This window comes from Euphorbia lathyris, chromosome 4 (genome assembly GCF_963576675.1).
Source record: "Euphorbia lathyris chromosome 4, ddEupLath1.1, whole genome shotgun sequence".
Classification (NCBI taxonomy): Eukaryota; Viridiplantae; Streptophyta; class Magnoliopsida; order Malpighiales; family Euphorbiaceae; genus Euphorbia; species Euphorbia lathyris.
The window spans coordinates 11,299,912-11,321,779 of record NC_088913.1 but is presented as its reverse complement, the minus strand read 5'-3'; the positions used below and the strand labels follow the sequence as shown (position 1 = coordinate 11,321,779).

General features: G+C 37.2%; 2 protein-coding genes across 2 annotated transcripts; one reads left to right on the top strand and one right to left on the bottom strand.

The window, feature by feature from the left end:
* The first annotated feature begins 6,382 nt into the window (after nt 1-6,382).
* Nucleotides 6,383-15,376, top strand: LOC136226473 (sodium/proton antiporter 1). The gene is made up of 10 exons (XM_066014975.1): nt 6,383-6,852; nt 8,114-8,290; nt 8,818-8,946; nt 10,284-10,460; nt 12,760-12,866; nt 12,998-13,118; nt 13,905-13,966; nt 14,070-14,372; nt 14,471-14,765; nt 14,890-15,376. Exons 1-10 carry the CDS (start codon nt 6,589-6,591, stop codon nt 15,007-15,009), a joined length of 1,755 nt encoding a protein of 584 aa, XP_065871047.1. The 5' UTR covers nt 6,383-6,588; the 3' UTR covers nt 15,010-15,376.
* Nucleotides 15,377-16,205: 829 nt separating this feature from the next.
* On the bottom strand, nt 16,206-19,073 carry LOC136226133 (D-3-phosphoglycerate dehydrogenase 1, chloroplastic). Its single transcript, XM_066014462.1, has 4 exons — nt 18,462-19,073; nt 17,415-17,902; nt 17,238-17,333; nt 16,206-17,122 (listed from the first exon to the last, which is right to left on the bottom strand). The coding sequence occupies exons 1-4, from the start codon at nt 19,000-19,002 to the stop codon at nt 16,451-16,453; spliced, it is 1,797 nt and encodes a 598-aa protein (XP_065870534.1). The 5' UTR covers nt 19,003-19,073; the 3' UTR covers nt 16,206-16,450.
* Nucleotides 19,074-21,868: the final 2,795 nt, after the last annotated feature.

The following is a 21,868-nucleotide window of genomic DNA, read 5'->3' as shown; positions in this document are numbered from 1 at the left end:
AAGTCGGGTCCCCAATCCTAATGAACTACTTTTCATCGGATCCATGTAACTGTCCAGATATCTGTATATATGAAGCTTGTGAGATCAGCTTTCTGTCGGACAGAAGACATTGTTACATGCAAGTCTTAACATTGATATATCAATCCTAAACATATCACTTGACTTGGGGTGGTTTTAAGTTTATTAGTTTATTATAAAGTTTTGTCTCACTTCATGCTTGTATGAACACTTTATAATCACTTTAAAACAAACTTACGGGTTTCCTTTTATTAGACTTTATTTAGTGCTTAAAAAAAAGGGATTGCCTTTATGTAGTTATAAAACATATATCTCATTAAAACAAATGATATAAAGAACAATTCATTTACATTAAGTTTGTATCCTAGAACAATTGTCTATAGGACACTAAACCCCAGCAACTTCGTGTATGAATTTGGTCAGCATTTCGACTAATTGAAGATCTGCATCGAAGCATACAAATGAGAGGCCTTTATATAGTGACACTTGAGGCACCGGTAATTTCGAATTTCGAAATAACCGTTGGAGGGAAACAGATTCCTGTCGTTGTTACTTAGTACGCGTTCAGTGTCGTTGGCCAATGAGATTCTTGCATCTTCTGTCCATGGTAGTGCTCGACAGCTTTTCTTCCAGTAAACAGAATGTTTCGACATTTTAGGCAAAGTCTTCCAGACAGCTTCATGCGCCTTCTGAACTTTACCTAAAGTAGAAATACTTTGTCTAGAAGTTGGTTCTTGTCTGCCGCTGTCCTGACTGCTTGTCGCTTAACTCAGCAGCTTCCTCTTGAAGCTTTTGCTAGAAGGCTTCTCGATCCTTCTTCATGCTGAGTCGTCGTTTTGCTTGATACGACTTCGTTTCATCTTCTTGTGCCGTGAGGTCTTGATGTGTTGACTTGGGCTTGACTTCCACTTATGGGCTTTATATCTTAATGTCTTATAAATCAATAAACTCAACATTGAACAAACACATTAGTATGAATAAATCAAGGCATTTAAATTTAATGTGTTAGAATATTTTTTATATCAATTACTTAAATAATTTTGTCAAATCAAAATCATTTGGAAAGGTGTTTCAACAAATTTGGCCTAATTTTGTGGTTTGGCAAAAGCCGAAGTAGGATTTGATAGGTGAAACTAAAGATGTTGCATGATGCGTTGAAAAATGAGAGTATCCTTTTGTGTGGTGTTTGATTCCTTCACTAGGGTGGTTAAGAAAAATGTGAAGCCATATCGAGACATGACATCAACTAACATGGAATGTGATCCCTTACATGTGCCTTTTCAAATCAAAAACTGCTTTTCCACTAGAAAGTCGCCATCCTTCTAGGAGCGTGTTGCCATTTTCAAACGGCATCGAAGTGAAAGAGCTTTGATGGTTTTGAGCGACACGCTTATATTAATGTCCCTTAAAGTCATCGTTTTATTTTCCTATATGTTAAGGTCTATAAGAGGGAAGGAATTTATGATTTAGCCTTTTTACATATTTAACTTCTCTACTTTTTTCAAATTTTCATATTAATCAATAAGTGCTCTTCTTCTTTTCTCTTTCCATTTTTTTTTTGTATGAAAGTTCTTAGAAGGAAAAATTCTCGCCAACCCCAAATACATGAGCATATCAATAATCAATCATCTAGCGATTCTGATGTGATGGCTGCTAAGAAGCAAACCCCCCACTAACCAACCCAAACGTACAAATCCTTAGGTCTGGGATCAATCCTCATTTTAACTAATATGTACCCAGAGTTTTAGAAAAATGGAGGTTCATTTTCCATCTAAAAATCATTGCGTCGACTTCGAACTAGATGGGTGCCTGGGATTCTTCGTCTTGTTAATAGAGTGGGGTATGTGTTTTCCACTCCCACATAATATTGTTGAGATCCTTCAAGAGTTCAACTTGAGTCCCAGTCAAATATCTCGTACCACATGGTTGGACTTATTGGCCCTTGCAAAGAACTGCAAAGATTTGGACCTGATGTTTATCGAAGCCATATTTCGTAGGTTCTGAAAGCTACCAATAAGAAGATCGATGATCTTTTCTACTGAAGATGGGCTCTCAAAGGAGGCTTTTCTTAATCAAGAAGAAAGAAAGCATTAAATGCTTCAAACTCAAATGGTTCTTGGTTGGGGCGAATAAAGATGTCTTTGGTAGCCTTTACCTATAGGGTTTTCCCTTTCCATCCCAACTGGAACCCCGATCATGGATGCAATTATGAATCCTGGAGGAAGGAGATGGACCTTATTCCCGAGGAAGACAATGCTTTGGAAGAGATCCTTTCCTTTCCAAACAAGTACAATTGGGAGGATATATTGCCTTTGATTAAGCAAGGAATTCGTACTGTTCTTCAGGATAAAGCATGAGAATTGTTTTTATCCGTTAAAACAGGCTACCTCCAGCTCTTTAGAGGTGATAAATATTTTAACTTTATTTTGTTATATTTTGAGTGCAAGAATGACCTCTAATATATCCTTTTGTACTACGATGTTAGCAAAGATAGAGCAACAGACGGATGTCGAACCCGAAGTGGCAGATGCTCGAGTTGGAAAACTTATGATTCGGTTGCTGCTAGGAATTCTACACCAATTGCTACTGAGGTTCCTGCACTTAGTAGTTTTTAGATTCCTACACCAACTAGTGCCAAAGTTATTGGGTAAGATGTTCCTCATGTAGCCGAGCAAGTGGTTTTTATCGAGTAAGGTAGTTTTGTTTTTGCCCAATTGGACATTATGGTGAGCAAAACACTTTGGGCCTTATGGTGCAAAATATAACTAAGGACCAACCTCGCATTTCTTCTCCAGAGAAAGAAGTATTTGATATGATAGAGCATGAGTATGGTGTTGCCATCCATCTAGAGGTGTCTAGTGAAGCTCTGATTCGAAGTGTTGTTAAGTGTCTAAATATATATAGCCTCTCTATCCTAAATTGTGAAAGTCAAGTAAGGGGAAGCTTTCCTTCTCTAAAGGTTCCTCATGTTCCACTTCTTCTAGTGTTTGAAGGATAAAAAAGGAAGATCCATGAAATAGTGGATCAAAAGGAGGCACTCGAGCATCCTAACCAACAAAGCCCAAAGCCGCTGGTAGCTGAAAAGGGGAAGACCAAGGTAAGGGAAGTCAGTGAACCCCATCTTTAAGTGTCAAAGAGGCCAAGCTCTTCAAGAAGTATGATACTACCAATGCACATTTTCACATTATTCATCTCATAACCCTTTTTTTTGCTTGATTATTACTTTGTTGATGGTTTTGAAAGTTATGGGAGCGATTGTATGCTCTAAACATCGAGCCTGTACACCTAATCCGCCTCTGTCAAGGCATTTGTGCCCGCTTGAAGTGTGTGACACTCCCCATCGAGTTTGGCTAAGTTGGTCGATTGTTGCACTAGCTCACCCTCTAAATAGGTCCTCTCCACCTCAACGACCGCTTTGGTGCAGCAGAGCTCCCCGTTTTGTGCCCTTTAATTTCTCCAAGTTAGAAGACAAGGCTTTCTCCCAAGCAACTACCTGACTGAAGCATTTTCTCGCATCATTCAATTCCTTAGTTAGGATTGCTACCATTGTCCTACACTCACGATAGTCCTCATGCTCCTTTCTTAGATCCACTAAAGCCTTTGATGACTTCACTAGAGCCTAAAAAGACAACTGTAAACTAAGTTAGTAACAAGGCAATAAAGATCCAAACAAGAAACAAAGCAAAATCTACACATATCATCGCACTACACATATCGTCGCACTGTAAGTTACGTGCTACTTGAGGATTTCCCGAACGGTTAGAGTTTTTACCCGCTCCTTCTCACCCCTCACTAAGGTCATGAAAGCCAAGTGTCTCCCCATAAGGGTATTGGTCGTATGATCATCCAGATTTAGTTGGGTGACGAAGTGATAATGCTCGTCCAACCATCCGCTTACTGATAGCTCCCATTTATATAGGGGTTTTAGGATTGTTTTAGTTCGCTTTTGCTTTATTTCCACTCAATCTCAGCATCATTTTGTTATCTTTAAGTTGAAGTGAGTAATTTCCGTTATTTATGACATTTTCTGTATTTTCAGGTGTTTTTAGGACTGGTTGAGCATTTCCGGACAGTTCGGGGACCACTAGAGCGAATTCCGGGAGCACAGGGACCAAAACAGATAACTTCCGGAGGGAACTACCCTTTCTCAGCACCTGTCTCGCCGAGACAGCGCCTGTCTCGCCGAGACAGGCCCCCGTCTCGTCGAGACATAGCCTATCTCGCCGAGACGAGGCGGGCCAATGGTTCCCAGAGGGAACCATCACGTGGTGTCTCGACGAGACACCCAGCGTCTCGTCGAGACACCCTTTCGTCTCGTCGAGACACCTCTTGTCTCGACGAGACGAGGCGCTGGGAAGCAATTTCCCAGCGTCTTCTCACCCCAGGGCGCGAATCTTGGCCTGAAAAATGCCCAAAATACCCCCTAACACACTTACCACTATAAATAGAACAATATGTTTTTGTTGTTAGGGTTACTTTCTTTTTCAATTGTTTGTGGCTTCTCTTCCTCTCCATTTTTCTTCTTCTTTGGAGGAGATTGGGAGTTTCTTGCATTGTTAATTGATATTGATTTGTTTGAAGACGGGGAAGGAAAGCTCTGTCCTTTTGTAATCAGAATCAGACAAAGCCGGGTTTTAGATCTCTAAATTCCTCAATCTGTCTCTTACTTTTTACTTATTTAATTAATGATGATTAATGTTGATAATCTGTGCTTTAATGATTTGAATAGTTTAATTATGAACTAATCTCCATCCAATCTGGGATGGGGATGAGATTGATTGTGTAGCCTTGAATGAGTAGGGATTTGGTTTTATGGGTTTAATCCCAGTTGATTAGATTATGCAAGCTTAGTGTCCTAAATTTGTCAGAAATAGGATGAATGCTAGAATTAGATTCGATGATGATAAACTAGCCTGACATAGCTAAACCTAATTCCTTGAGTCCGACGAATTTAGGATTATAGATAGGTAGTTACCTGACCAAGGAACTGCCTAATCCGAATTAGCATAATCTAACCTCGCTAGAGACCACTAGGAGTGCGGACTAGTGGCTGGGCTACGGCTTTAGCCTCAATCACCACGGAACCTATTGCTTTGCATGCCCTAGGTTATATGCCTAATCAAGCCGTCAACCAAAGGCATGTGAATAGACTACAAGAGATTGACTATCTCTATGTGGTTACTTAGGTGATTACCGTCAACTATCATTATGGTATGAAACCAAATCCCAGTAAATCATACATGGGAACCAATTAAGGGAATCCCCATCTTGGATTGTGTCATTAATTAATCTTGGATTGTGTCATTAATTAATCTGAATTCTCCCCTGTTAAACGCTAAACGTTTTCATTTTCGAAAGTTTGTCTTTTTAATCACTCCTCACACATTTAACCTTCCGAACAATTACGTCCTCTTCCCTAGACTAATTAGTTGTGGCAAATAGTCCTTGTGGTTCGATCTCGTGCTTAAGCACTGTACTACTTGTTGCGATAGGATACTCTTGTCTTATTTATTGCTATATATTTTAGCAGCATCACTTACCTCCTTTAAGAATTCAACTTGTTCTTCATTGTTGGGCTCCCACCAGGAGCAGAACCAGAGGCCACGTTCGCCCCGATAGCTTCAATAACCTTGGATTTCTTGCTAACAGGTTCATCCTCAGAACCATCATTCAGTTCAACGGTCTCCACCGACACCTCTGCGAGAGTTTCCTCCTTGACCCTCTTTGACGCCTCATTATATTCCTCCTCATTAGTCCATTATTTTTTCAGCAGATTTTCTTTCATTTGAATTTTAATATAATATAAAATCTCGGGACTTTTATATTATGGAATGAAGTTCAAAAATCATAATATTAGTACGCCATAGTTCACGGGCCATAAAAATATTTTAATTTATTTTATAGATATAGTCAAATTCGCTATAAAATTACAAAAATTGCAAAGATAAAATCTCGTATAATACACAGATATAAAACTAGTATTAATAAATCGATTTGATCCGTCTTACTTTTATAGATTCCAAATCAAGTCTTAGAATATAGGGATAAGATACCAAAATAGGTTTTTGGTTTTTGGAGAATGATCAATTTAGGCTCCACGTATAAAGTAGTATCAATATAGACTTAACATTTAAAAAAATGCTACCAATTTAGGTATGGAAGTGTCTATTACTCCATTAAATTCTAATTTCTCATTCCATAGAATGGGTTAGGCTATGTTTACTTTGTTTTTACCATCATTGGATGAACTTACTTTTGTACAATTTTTTAAACGTCCAACAGTGAATCGAAGCGGGTCTAATATTATATTTTTCTTTCGAACTCGACCCATGAAAACAAGAGACCTGAACACGAGTGGATATCAAAACCCATAAACAGGACTTTTCAAAAAGATAGCGATATAAGGAATCTGTGATTTTATCTTCCAAGAATTTGCGATTGGCGAATGTCCTCAATGCCAGTCAATTAGCAAACTGCACAACAAAATCAATTACTACCATCTCTACACTCATCGAAAACACCGCCTCTTCTTCTTTAATCTTCGCTCTCTTCTCCGAAATCCAAACTTCAATGGCTTCTATTTCAATTGGGTTGAACCACCCAAACCTGAATCACCAATTCAGTAAACATTCAATTAAACTCTCATCTTCTTTTCATCTATCACCGCTTCCTCCTAAGTCCTTTTCAAGCTTATCTCTGTGTAAATTAAGAGGTTCAAGGTTGCTCGATAGCCGGCTGCTTGCTAGAGCTGAAGACAATGCTAGGGGGAAATCATCATCTTCTTCTTCAATTCAAGGAAAAACTCAGAATCCTGACAGCGAAAAACAACTCAAGGTTCGTTTTTCGTTTTTTTAATCTTCAGTATAGCTTCAATTTTTTGTTTTTTCATTACAGTCAATTTGAATTGTTCTTTAGTTTGTTAATGGTTAATGGAACTTGGCATGTTTTATGTGAATTTGGTTTTGCTTAAAAATTGGTCATATATTGAACTAAGAACATGATTCCTCTATTGAGATTAGACGGTGAAAGAGCTAAGCGGTAGAAGGGCTAAACATTGAGTGATTCTAAAGGATAAAGGGTGACGATAGGCAAGAATGAGGAGTGATTGGGCTACATTAGTAACTTGTGTAACTAGTAGATGCTTTTTAAAGCTGCGAGGTTCAAGAAATGAGACTTGGATCAAAGAGGACATTATGTATATGTTTTGGACTGTTATATTGAGAGGGTGAGTCTTGGCGCAAAGGTAAATGTTGTTGTAGTGTGACCGAGAAGTCACAGATTCGAGTCTCAGGAGCGGCCTCTTACCAAAAAATTGGCGGGGGAAGGCTTGCTCCCAGTACACCCTTGTGGTGGGACCCTTCCCTGGACCCTCTCTTAGCAGGGACACGTAGGGCACCGGGCCGCCCTTTATTGGACTGTTATATTGAGTGGTTCAGTGGTGTGTTTGTCTGTGTAGGAGAGAAATGTTACTGGCACTGCAAAAAAACAGCATTGACAGAAATAAGAAGGGCGGTTACTTAGTGTATCTTTACTGTCAAATGTCTTCCTTTTGGTAAATGCTTATTGATTCTTGGAACTTGGAAGTCAAATTGAAGGTTTCCCCAAGTTGTTTCAGGGGTTTCTAACTTTTAAATTTTGTGTGATGTTATTGAAGTTTTAGATTCTGATATATGAAATGCATATTAGGGATATTAAGATATGGCAATAATTTATAGTTAGTTTAGTTTTACTTAATACTTATTAGAATAGAAATCGAAAACTTTTCTAAGTAAATCTTACTGTGAAAAGATTATACTTTTAGTCTTATATAAGCAACGATTGTTTGCTTATTTTATTAGCAGTGAAAGTTTTGGAGATTGTGCTCTTGGGATATGTATATGTGTGAGCTTTGCATGTAACCGGGTCTCATGGTATTTGAGAGTTGGGGACTTGGGTATAGGGATGTGATTTTCTTGCTGTTGTATCAATTTGTCAATTACTAATGAATTATGGGCTCCTTTTTTGCCGTGTGGATGTAAGCAAAAATAGCCGAACCACGTAAATATCTTGTTCCTCTATGTCTAATTTCGTATCCAATTCCTAACAATTTGATCAGGGGTTGATATCAGAATCCGGGACATGTGACCCTCTATGTTCAGTTGATGAAACGAGCTCTGAAGATTTTGAAGCCAATTACCAGCCAAAGACTGATTTGGTAAAAGCTCTTGCAATTTTGGCAGCAGCTGCAACAGGGACTGCAGCAATTAACCATTCTTGGGTTGCAGCCAATCAGGTTTGCTTGTTCTATGTGAAACTCTAAGTTGCTTCATGGAAAAAATGCATCTTTAAGTCGCTGATCTTTTTTATTTTTGTTAATTCAGCCCTTCTCCTGATCTTTCATTTTGACACATTGAGCCCCTTGATCATTATAATCGCACACATTAAGCCCTTGCTTGCTAAATTAGTTAGTTGCAAACATCTAATTCAGTTAAAAGATCATTGCTCATTTCATTTGTGTCTGAAATTATATTGTTTACAATTCAAAATAAGGTTTTGACGGCTTCTCTATAGCTACATTAGATTAACCGAGTTTTATGTTCAAAGTTGACTTCCATGGTCACCAGGGGCTTAATGTATGCAATTATCATTCTTTAAGGTTTCAATGTATCAAATTGAAAGGTCAGTGGATTAATCAGCAAAAATCGAAAAAAATCAGGGGCCTCAAGATGTTTTTTTCCATGCTTTACCAACTAGTCTTTCATGCACATCAACAGCGAAATGATATATGGCGGTTGTTTGAAATGAAATGTGCTGCGACAGGATCTTGCTATGGCAATACTCTTTGCAATAGGATATGCAGGCATTATATTTGAAGAGTCTCTGGCTTTCAACAAAAGTGGAGTAGGCTTGTTGATGGCTGTGAGTTTATGGGTAGTTCGAAGCATTGGGGTAAGATTCATGTTCCTTCATTAACAAATGCCAAATACATCTAATTGGAATCAAATCTTAGTTTCCAGAAAAGTAAAGATTTTATCATCTTGTGACATGTATTATCCCTTAGTTATCAAAGGCGCACCTCAGGCGCAAAATATAAATAATTGGAATTGATTTAGTATATGAGTATTTGTTGCATTTTAGAAATGTCCATTATCGTTATTTATGATTTTGTACTTTTTTTAGTGCACCATGTCTCACTCAGGTGCGCACATGCACCTTGTGCCTAAGCTCCAGAATCCCTGGCGCCTTAGTGTGCCTCGTGTGTTTAATAACTAATTATTATCCATTTGTTTCTTTAAAGATTTAATGCATAAGGAGCCCCTGAATTTGACCAAAAAATCAATTGGCCACCTGAACTTGCTTAAAGTGTCATGATTAATTCCCTAAGGCCACATGACAGAGCAAGAGAGGATTTGGATAAATTGAAATGTATATCACTTTAAACAAGTCCAGGGGCTCATTAGAGCATTGTAAGCAAGTTCAAGGGGTCAATAGATCATTTTAAACAAATTCAAGTGGCCAATAGGTCACTTTAAACAAGTAGAAGGGGCTGACGAGACACTCTGTAAGTTCAAAGGGCCAATCGATTTTTTGGTCCAAGTCCATGGATCCCTTGATGTATTAAGCCTTCTTTAAAAGACCTCCTTATGTCCCATCTCATTTCCCTATGAGAATGCATAGTTGTTATTGGTTTAAATATTTTGCAACTAGACTAGTTAGTTATTCACGGATATCCTATGAACACGGAACATGAATACATTTGTATTTTTTCTGAATTTTCTTTAAAACATTGCTAGATACATCAGCTCCCCTGAAGTGAACTTTGGAGATGTCTCATTATCACCTGAGATTACTTAAAGTGATCTATTGACCTTTTGAACTTGCTTAAAGTGACATATTATCCCCTTGAATTTGGTTAAAGTGATGTGCGCTTCAATTTGCCCAAATCCTCTCTTGTGTTGCCACGTAGCAATAGGAGGTGAATCATATCACATTAAGCAGGTTCAGGGGACTAAAGAGTCAACCTTAAAGTTCAAAGGATCAATCGGTTTTTTGGGCTAAGTTCAGGGGCCTGATGTATTCTGCCTTAAAACTTAGTGAATATATTTTGTTTACATTGAGTTCTGTTTCACTCTTGCCATCAATGAGGAAAGCTACAAAAATATATTTTCTTGTATAAAATTATATTCGCAAAAAAGATCAGTTGTACTAATGTGATTACTTTCCATTTCAATTAGTACTTATCTATGAAACTCGTTCATAGTTTTTTGCTCGAAATTTTCAAGCAGGCGCCTTCAACTGATATAGTTGTTTCAGAGTTGTCACATGCTTCTGCAGAAGTGAGCGAGATTGTGTTTTTTTTGCTCGGTGCAATGACCATTGTTGAGATTGTTGATGCTCATCAAGGATTTAAGCTAGTTACTGATAATATAACCACTCGAAAGCCTCGGACTCTTCTTTGGGTGGTAAGTGCTAACACGATTTGTTTGACACTATTACCATTTTCGTTGCATTTATATAATCACGTGGAATATATAGATCACATAACATGATTATAGCATGACAACCCATTTTGGTACCCCTAGTTCTTAGATTAGACGTGCTATAGAATATTAAAATAGTGCAATGCATTTTATTGTTTCACTTGAGGGCCAATACTTTCACCATTCTTGCTGATTCTTGTTGGTTTGTACCAAAAGAGATTTGCCAGATTCTCATGGAAAGAACAGATTAAATTAGGGGATATTGACACATTTGTCGTAAAAATCCAAACTATTTCCCATTTTGTGTTTCTTTTAAAAATATTTCCAAAGATGTGGCATTTTTTAATCAAAATGCTTGTCAAATAGGCAGAGTGTATCTGACGATTATATCAGCGGATGGCACAAATCCAAAACTCATCTGCCTATTACATAGATGGATGAGTTTTCGAATCGATGAAGGCTAAAATTGGCTTCTGCCAATTTTAATTTTTTCTAATATTTTATATATATATACACACGTCACCACACGGCTTGTGTTTAAATGAAGCATCAGGATGTTGAATTATACTGTCTAAACCAGCCAAACTGTGTAATTTAACGTTTTGCTACTTCATCTAAACACAAAACCAATACTTGCCATTCATTTATATAGAATATGTAAGCACACGGCCTATGTTTAGATGAAGTAGCAGTACATTGATACAATTTTGTTGGTTTATCTAATAGGCGGATGACTTTTGAATTTGTGCCATCCAGCTATATGATCGGCGGATGAATTCCTCTTTTTGCACACAAAAAAAAGAAAAAATATGACAATTCTGGAAATATTTTCAAAAGAAACATAAAACAGAAATAGTTTGAATTTTTACCGCAAATGTGTCAATATCTTTTAAATTACTCCAAACATTAAGATCAGCACTCTGGCCCCTCTTATATATTGTACGAATGACCAAATTCCTTTCTTAGATACTGAATTTGCAGATATTTATTTCACTCTTTTTGCTCAATCACAATGTTTGTGACGTCATTGTTCTTGAGCTGGTGATACGAAATAAGCAAGTTTAAAGAGCTAGTGAAACACTGCTAGTGAAACACTAACAAAGTTTAGGAAGCCAGTATGTTTCTATGGACAAGTTCAGAGAGTTGGTGATGTATTCGGTCTAAAATTAATAAAAAAAAAAAAAAAGGGCGGCCCGGTCGCATTACGCATCCCCGCTGAGCGAGGGTCCGGGGAGGGGTCCCACCACAAGGGTGTATTGGGGGCAAGCCTTCCCTTGCCAATTTAATTGGCAAGAGGCCGTTCCTAAGACTCGAACCCGTGACCTCATGTCACACGGCAACAACGTTTTACCGTTGCGCCAACGGTCTAAAATTAATAATTGAAATTAAATTACTAGATTTTAGAAATTAATTATTAAATATTAGATAGTGAATTCTCAACTGTTAATTTTATAGTTAATAATATATTTATAACACCCTGTATAATATTATGTAATATTATCCATTTTAGTTCAAATTCAACAATTTGGGCCTTATGGATTTAAAACGTGATTACATGTCTATTAGAAATCCACTTGGTAATAAACTTCAGTCATTACCTCTCCATTTTTTATGTAGGATATAGTTCATGTTGCCACTATCGACATCCCTTAGGGGCCACTCCATGCTCAGGTCTTCTATCTTGAAACCATCTACTCCGGACCAAGTTGTTTTGGGGATGTAACAACTCCATTCAGAATTGGTGGCGTTGGGGTAGAAGACCTGAGTAACGAATGATTCTAGCTAAAGAATAGTGATGAAAACATAAATGGAAATTCCACATAAAAAATGGAGAGAGAGTTAGTGAACTTTTTAATAAGATAATTTGTAATATATTTAAACGTTTTTTAAATCCTCAAGGTCAAAATATTAGATTTAGATCAAAAAGTACTGTATCCTCCAACTATCAGAAATAGAATAGAAATATCATAAACCTTAAATTCTTAACGAGAAAGCCATCGCCATTTAACTTTGGTTTCACCCATGGCTCTTTTGGAGATGCCACGTGGATGACAAGTCATCAACGGCGAATATGTTTGCTGGTTTTGAAACAAAAGGACCATGGGTGAAACCAAAGTTAAATGGTAGTAGTTTTCTCGTTAGGAATGGTACTGTTGTTCCGTTTTTTATAGTTCAGAACTTTAAACCTTTTGGCTGTTTAACACCAGTAATATCCTCATTCTCATTGTTTTGAGAATAGCTATCACCGATGTTTGACCAGTGATTGTGATATATAATGCAGGTTGGCTTTGTAACTTTTTTCCTTAGTTCAATCCTTGACAATCTCACATCGACAATAGTAATGGTTTCTTTGTTGAGGAAACTAGTGCCTCCATCAGAATACCGCAAGTATGCACTACTAAGTAGTACCATATCCATATATATCACGAGACTTGTTCTTCAATATCGAATGCTGCAATTGCTATGATATGTATTAACTGCAGAGATGTTTATTTATATGAATGGATTCGTTTTTGCAGGCTGTTAGGAGCTGTAGTTGTTATTGCAGCCAATGCAGGTGGTGCGTGGACTCCAATCGGTGATGTTACGACAACTATGCTATGGATACATGGTCAAATAAGCACATTGCCAACAATGAAGGTACTCTACCTCCATAATTCTGAGAAAGAGATCTGCTTTTTCTACATTTCTGTGTTTATTTTGGTACCCTTGACTGTTATTCCGTACGAATACTTCGAGAAAAGAAAAAAAAGATTGTTAAACAAGGGATAAATTATGTTCATGGCCCCTGAACTATAGTGCTACTAACATTATGGCCTCTAAACTTCATTTCTTGACATAAAAGTCATTGAACTTTACATTAATGTAACATTAAAAAATTAACAAAATAACGAGGGTAAAATAGGTATTTTACCTTAATTTATGACGACATGATACAAAAAGAGCCAATGATGCAGTCAAACTTGTCTAGATCATCATTTCATCAAAAAAAATTACGGACTTTTGTTGATTTGGACTGTAATTTATAGAATGTAAAATTTAAAGATTTTTATGTGAAGAAATGAAGTTTAGGGGCCATAATGTTAGTAGCACTATAGTTGAGGGCGAGCCTTGGCGCAACGGTAAAAACGTTGTTGTCGTGTGACCAAGAGGTCACGGGTTCGAGTCTTAGGAGCGGCCTCTTGCCAAATGGCAGGGGAAGGCTTGCCCCCAGTACACCCTTGTGGTGGGACCCCTCTCCGGACCCTCGCTCAGTGGGGACGCGTAGTGCACCGGGCCGCCCTTAATGTTAGTAGCACTATAGTTCAAGGGTCATGAATGTATTTTACAGAATTTTATAGATAATATGTTGCAAGAATGAAAAATCACTTGGATTATCTTCAACTGGTTAGAGAAGTTTATCAGTTCTGTCTCTTTTGCTTGTAGAGTTTGATAATTCCATCAGCCGTATCGCTAGCCGTTCCACTCGCTCTTATGTCCCTCACTAGGTACTCTTCTTGCATTCCGAAAGCAAAGTAAGGACTTAAAACATTCAAAGTGTTGGTCTAGCCTTGTGGATTAATGGTATGAGTTTTCTTTCTTCCCATCTAGCGAAGTTAATGGAAAGGAACAGGAAACTCCCGATGTTTTGGCATCTGAACGGATGGCTCCTCGTGGGAAGCTAGTTTTCTCCGTGGGTATCGGAGCTTTACTCTTTGTTCCAGTATTCAAGGCCTTAACCGGACTGCCTCCGTACATGGGCATGCTTCTCGGACTCGGGGTTCTTTGGATTCTTACAGATGCTATTCATTATGGTGAAACGGAAAGGCAAAGGTTAAAGGTACCACAGGCTTTATCACGGATCGATACTCAAGGCGCACTTTTTTTCCTTGGAATCCTTTTGTCAGTTAGCAGGTATAGACACAAATGTTATCCTAGTTTACGAATTTTGAGTAATGAAGTCTATATTTGCAGTTTCGCTTAAACATTGCTAACTTTTTCTGTCTTCCTAGTTTGGAGGCAGCAGGGATCCTTCGTGAATTGGCGAATTACCTAGATGCTCATATTCCAAATGTTGAGCTTGTTGCAAGTGCAATCGGGGTCGTATCAGCAATCATAGACAATGTTCCGCTAGTTGCAGCAACAATGGGAATGTATGATCTTACATCTTTTCCCCAGGATGCAGAGTTTTGGCAGTTAGTTGCATTTTGTGCTGGTACTGGTGGTTCCATGCTCGTTATCGGCTCTGCTGCTGGAGTTGCATTCATGGGGATGGAGAAGGTGGACTTCTTCTGGTACTTCCGGAAGGTAAACTCTGCCATATATGGTATTTTCTTTTATTTACTATTATCATTTATATCATATATAATCACGTTGAATATATAAGCCCGTTTTAACACTGCCAAGTAAAAGAACTCTCTCACTATTTCAGGTTAGTGGTTTTGCTTTCGCTGGTTATGCAGCCGGTATTGCCAGTTACTTAGCAGTTCGTAACTTAAACATCGCGCTACCCACAACATTAGCCGATATTCCATTCCTGTCAGGGTCATAAACAGTGGCACATATGACATTTTACTGGATGATGTGATATTCATCGGAAGAGCAAAGACGTCCGGTGACAGGGAAGAAATCTCCTCTGAGAAATATAGGAAATCAGAGTGTATATTTCTTAGGTGTAGTGTAAGTTGCGGTTGGTTTAATATTATGGTCTTAAACATCAATCATTTCGCAATAATCGGGAGCAAATTGCAGAAAAGTTATGTTTCCCACATAGTTTAAATTATGTGCTGAGATTATTCTGAGCATGAAATTTGAAAAAAGTTGGTATTTTAGTGTAATGCAGGCATAAATGGAGGAAGCTTTGGAAGAGATACCATGTTAATATTGTTTTTATCTATTTAAGATGTAGTTTTAGGATCTATTTAGTTCAGCTAAATCACGTGTTTGTTGGTGGTGTCGATAGCCAAGTAGCGGTGTCAATAGCTGAGTAGCCATTAATAGATGGCTTGTGGTTACACGGATTAATAGATGAGCACTTGTGGTATCAACCTCAATCTTGTGGTAGAAAAATTTTGCGTTTTTTTACTTTGCTAAATTTGGCTGATAACGACCTCAAAATGAAAATTTTCAAAAATTAAAATTGTTTCGTATTATATTTACTATTTAACCATATTTTTAAATTTTCAAAATCATCATTTCGAGTTCTCTCTCTAAACATTAACTTTCTCTCTCATCAAAAACACCTTTTACAAACCATAAGATTGCATTATATAATTAACCCTTTTAATAATTCCAAATAAACTTTTTACATGTCTATCGTGTGAGAAATTAACACCCCTTTTCACATATTATGAAATGGAATAATACAAATTTAACATAGGATTACTGGGTGAATCTCTGCATACAATACAAAACAATGTAATCTTATGTCTAACATATGCTAGACATCAAAATTTCAAATTTTATTATCGAAAATTGAGTTTTTTTCAACAGAATGCGTGCATTTTCAAACTTTATTGGATGGTTAGGACATAAAATTATACATTAAAAAAAAAGAACCTATCTGCCATTAACGTGACTTAAAATTACAACGTTAAATCCGCTCTAAATTTGTGCTTTTATCGCTTATAAAACTTTGCTTGTTTTAAAATTGACAATCACTCCCAATTTCCAGAGAAAGAACAGAAAGCAGAAGAATCTCAATTTAGAAGAACCATCAAATTCTTGGCAATGGATTAGCACATTCAGTAACAAGCTAAAAGGAGATAGGTATGATATAGAGATAATTGTACCTAAAACAAAGTACACATTCGTATCTCAGAACTGGGTTTATTCTCTCCCCCCAATTTTAACTACAACAAATCACTCAACTCAAAATTGGGCACAAACAATGGCGTAATTATACCCATCCAAGAAAAAAAAAAAGCAAAAAACTACAAAAATGCAAAAAAAAGGAGCAAAGATGAAGAGATAGAGATAGAGATGATACCACACTACAACTTGAGGAAAACAAACTCTTCAATGGCTGGAATATCTCCAATCTTTTTCAAAGTTTCTGCCTTTGGTTGTTCATCAACTCCAATTGCCATTACAGCTTGCTTCCTCGGAGCAATCCTTCCAACACTCATGAAACTGACATTCACATTCTCCTGTCCGAGAATGCTTCCCACCTTTCCGATCATTCCCGGTTGGTCAACCTGTCTGCAGAGTATTAGGCTGCCTTCCATGCTTACATCCACCTCAAAAGATCCAACCTTGGTTAAATGGGGGACTCCGTCCTTAACCCGTCCTTCGACCTTGATCTCCCCGCCGTCTGATATTGCGCTGGCGAATTTTGATTCGACATTGGCGATTTGGACTTGGATGAAGTCAAGTGGGCTCTCAGGTGAACCATCAAGGACAATGCGCTCTTCGGCTATCCTTAGTCCTCTCTGTTTAGCAGTGAAGTCTGCATTAACTAAGTTGACAAAGACGCTGGATATTGGCTCGATGAGACCTTTGGTAATCATAGCTCGGAGTAGTCTTGTGTCGAGGTCATCGGGAGCCCTAGCAGAGCCGTAGGTCACCTTTACTGTTTTAACACCACTTCCACCTGCTACTAGTTGAACTGCCAACCTCCCAAGTTTCTCAGCAAGCATAACATATGGTTTCAACTCTGATAGAACCTGTAAAAAAGGAATAACCGGTAAGAAAGGTAAATCCTGACCGCGAACTATCTTGGCGTCGAAGAAAACTTTTAGCCAAAGCAAATAAAAGATGGTGGCTAAGTTCTAATGATACCTCAGCAGGCACCATTGGTGCATTGACTGCAGTAGCAGCAAGTTCACCTTTCAAGGCTCCAACAACAGCTTCAGCTATTTCAATAGCCACTCCTTCCTGCAGATCAAACCCAGAAAGTGTTTAGTTATGTCATGGTAATAGAAAGAATGAAGATGCATTCATTATAAGTAAACACACCTGAGCTTCCACCGTGCTAGCACCAAGATGTGGAGTTACAGTCACCCTTTCATGCTGCACCAACTTGCTATCTTGTGCTGGAGGCTCTTCTGTGAAAACATCAAGAGCAGCCTGAGCAACAATTCCAGCATCAAGTGCCCTAACTAGAGCTTCTTCGTCGATCACTCCACCACGGGCAACATTTACAATTCTAACTCCTTTCTTCATCTTAGCAAAAGTTTCATCATTAAGAACCTTTGATGTTGCAGGAGTAAGAGGCATGTGCAAGGAGATGAAATCTGCAGTTCCTATGGCTACATCAAAGCTCACAAGCTCCACACCAATGGCATGAGCTCGGTCTGCAGGAGCATATGGATCATGTGCAATCACACGCATGCCAAGCCCCTTAGCTCGCCGGGCAACTTCTGATCCAACCTTGCCGAAACCCATCACAGCCAGTGTCTTCCCAACAAGTGATACTCCCACATACTTGTTCCTCTGCCACTTCCCTGAATCATTCAAAATGGATGTTAATTGTGGTGGCGATTCCTAACCCTATAAAACAATCTATAGACACAACACAATTGACAATTTATAGACAAGATTCACATGATTATCAATTTTCTTGCTAATTGTCACATCTGACGTTAATTTGCATCTGGACAAAAAAAAAATCAAGGACAAAGTATTTTTCCAAGCAGAAAGTTATTCAAATAATATAATTTATACCAAAAATAAAACAAAATTATATCCATAGGGGAACTCGGGACTTTCTAAAATTAAGCATATGTCATAATAACAATCAGATCTGACGATTAGCCATCAGAATAACATGTCGTTTTGTTCAAAATCAAAACATTTTCTGCTTTTCAGAATCCCGAAAATAAATCTTTTCATGAACACCTTTTCAATCTTTTTATTCCACAAAGTAAATTTCTACGTCAGAGAAACAATATAATTCAAATCAAATACAGAAATCATTTCCTAAACATAATCTATGTATTTGATTTGTCCAGATGCACAAAATTTAACCAGATCACAAGAAATTCTAGCAACGAAATCACTTACCAGCCTTAACAGATGCATCAGCTTGAGCAACATTTCTGGCCATGGCCGCCAAGAGCGCGATCCCATGCTCTGCAGCAGCAACAGTATTAGCAGTGGGAGCATTGACGACCAAACAACCATGTTCAGTGGCTGCACTCAGATCCACATTGTCAATTCCAACACCTGCTCGTCCAACAACTTTCAATCTTCCACCAGAAGACTCAAACACCTCGCGATTCACCTTCGTCCCGCTCCTCACAATAATAGCATCACAGAGCGAGATCTTGGTGCAGAGCTCCTCAGGCGTGAGATTATAAGAACAATCAACGTTGGCAAACTCTTTCAGGAGCTTAAGCCCGGCTTCTCCGAGCTTCTCCGCCACCAAAACGGTCGGCTTAGCGTCGAGAGAGACCGCGAGCACTACGAATCGGCCGTTGCGGCGGGCTGGACGGACGGTGAGGGAAAAGGGGGAAGCTGAAAGTTTGTTATTGGAGGAAATGGAGAGAGACGATAGATTCTTGTTGAGAGAGAGAGTACGGAGGTTGGCGGCGGAGGAGGCCATATCGACGGCGGGAAAGGTGGCGGCGGAGAAGAGGTTGACGGTGAGGAGTGCAGTGGAGGGAAGAGGGAGGAGATCTAGGTGGTGTTTTATATTTGGTTTTGGGGGTTTGGTGAGGGTTTTTGGCACAAAATGGAAGCGCGTGCACGCTCGTATGCGCGTGGGAAATGGGTGAATTGGGGCGGGAAAGTGGTGAATGGGGGCAGAGCGTACAGATACGCGGTGATCGGTGAGCGTGGGATCCGAGATTTCGGGTAATTATTTGAGTTTCTCCACGATGATTGGGTGCGGCGACAGGTGATTCTTTGCTTTTTAACTGTCCTAGATAGAGTAATTTATTTTACGCTAAAATGTTTTTTTTTGGTTTTTTTTTTTGAAGAAATTTCGGGCTACAATTGACATGTTTGGTAATGAGTTTTAGGTTTGAGAGACTTGGAAAAAAAAATTGATTAAGCAAATTTACAAAAATAAGTTGTAAAAATATCTATAAATATAGAGTAATTTTATTATTAACATTTAAAATTATATAATTTTATCTTTAATATTGGTATCTAAGAGCAATTTTACCGTTAATGTTAATCAGTTGTGTCAATTTCAGATATTATTATAAAATATAAATATTTTGTTCATTATTCTGCATCAATTGTACGTAAGTTGATTCTAAAAATATAAATTTCATATTTTTTATGATTTAATAGTAGAATTTGAGATTAATATTTTTAAATTCGTTGAAATATTTGAATTTTTTTGTTCAACTCGTATAAAATACGGTATATTTTTAAAAAAGAAATTTAAAAAAATCACGTTTAATCATATGTTTATGATTTGTTATTAATGAGTGATAAAATAACGCACATGTGAAGTGTATATGACAAGATTCATGACCGAGAAGACAATTTGATGAATCATTTCTCTAATTGACCCAACTTGTCAACGTTGGGATAAAATTGCTCATGACTGCTAATGTTAAGGGTAAAATTGTATTATTTTAGATGTTAGGGGTAAAATTGCTTCTAGGTATAAGCGTCAGGGGTATTTTTACATCTTATCTCAATTTGTAAAAAAGTTTATTAGATTAAAAAAAAAAACTAAATTTGAAAAGGCTAGTGTTGGGTGAAGATAGATGTTTGAAATAGTTTTTTCAATTAGCTTCTTTTTCTATCTCGTTTATAAAATAGTTTGAAAAGAATGGTTTATTTTTATTTCACTATCACATCGGACCTTCCAAATAAGTTTTTTAATAAATTGAAATAATTTCATACATTTTTTATTGGTTTTTTGTAACTATATTAATAACATGGTAAATATTTTAGTCAGTTTGATAAAAAAAAAAACTCTGATTAACTTATATGTAGCAGATTTAGTTTTTTTTAGCATTTTAACTGAATTTTTTTATAATTTTGCTACTAATAAACTAAATATCTTAGACATAATTGATATTTGAAATTTTTTGAGTGACAGTTAAATACCAGTCAAACCAGTTTTTCTAATTTTCGATAATATATGACTAAAACTGATTTTGCTTGAAAACGTTAGGAGTTAAATTTGCATCATTTTATACGTTAAGGTTAAATCTGCTAAAATGTGAGCGTTGAATTTGATCTTTGTTCCCCAAAAAAAATTACATACCTAAATTTTATATTAGTATTTATTTATTGTTTTACATCATAAATTTATACTTCAACCTATCACATGGTAAAACTTATCAAGTTTAAATATTGCTCAAATACATCACCAGCTCTCTGAACTTGTCATAAAAGTATATTGGTTTTTTAAATTTTGTAAGTGTCTCACCAGCTTCTTAAATTTGATTATTTCGTATCACAAACTCCATGAACTTGTCCATAAAAGCATATTATCTCTCTGAACTTTATAAGTATCTCACCAACTCTCTAAACTTACTTATTCCATAACAACTAAATACAAAAATCACAATACTAACTCTCAATCCTCATCCATTCGATCTCTCAAACCTGCAACATTAACTCTTATAATAGGTTGAAAGGTAGGGGAAGATAAAAAAAATTACATCTCGAATAGATGAAAATGTATTTTTAGAATTTAGGTTTAATAGGTTTGTGTATTTAGTTGTTAAAGAATAAGGAAGTTCATGAAGTTTGTGAGATACTTATAAAGTTCAAAGAGCTAATCTGCTTTCATGGATAAGTTTAGTGAGTTTGTGATATGAAATAATAAAGTTTAAGAAGCTGACGAGACATTTATAAAGTTTAGAAAATCAATCTACTTTCAGGGAGCTGATCATGCATTAGTCTTTAAATATTTTATATTTTTATTTATTTATAGGGCTGTAAATGAGCAGAGCCGCTCATGGGCAGCTCGGTGTTCGGCTCGATAAAAAAGCTCGCCTCGATTTGTAAACGAGTCGCTCGTGAACACGATTTACTGGCTCGGTTTGTAAACGAGCCAAGTTTAAGCAGGCCAAAGCTCGCGAGCATGCTCGATTAGAACATTTATGAACAAATTTTAGTTTTGTGGAAAACTATATAGTTTTGTGTTAGTTCACAAATATCTAAACTTAATATTATTTCATTTGCTATTAGATGAGTTCGTTCACAAACATAATAAATGAGTAATAGACGAACTATTTGTAAGCATCTTGTTTATTTATTCACGAACTTTGCTTGTGAGCTTGTTTATGTACACAATTAAAGAGTTATTTGCGAGCAAACTTCACAAATATAATTAACAATTTACTTACAAACAATTCATAGTTAGATAATTTTCTTAATGAACCAAGTCCAAAAGAGGATTTTGGGCTTGAAACAAGCTCGAAGCTCGGCTCAAGCTCGTTGAGCAAGCCGACGGGCTCGGCTCGTTAATTTTATAGCAAGCTCAGCTCGAACTCGAG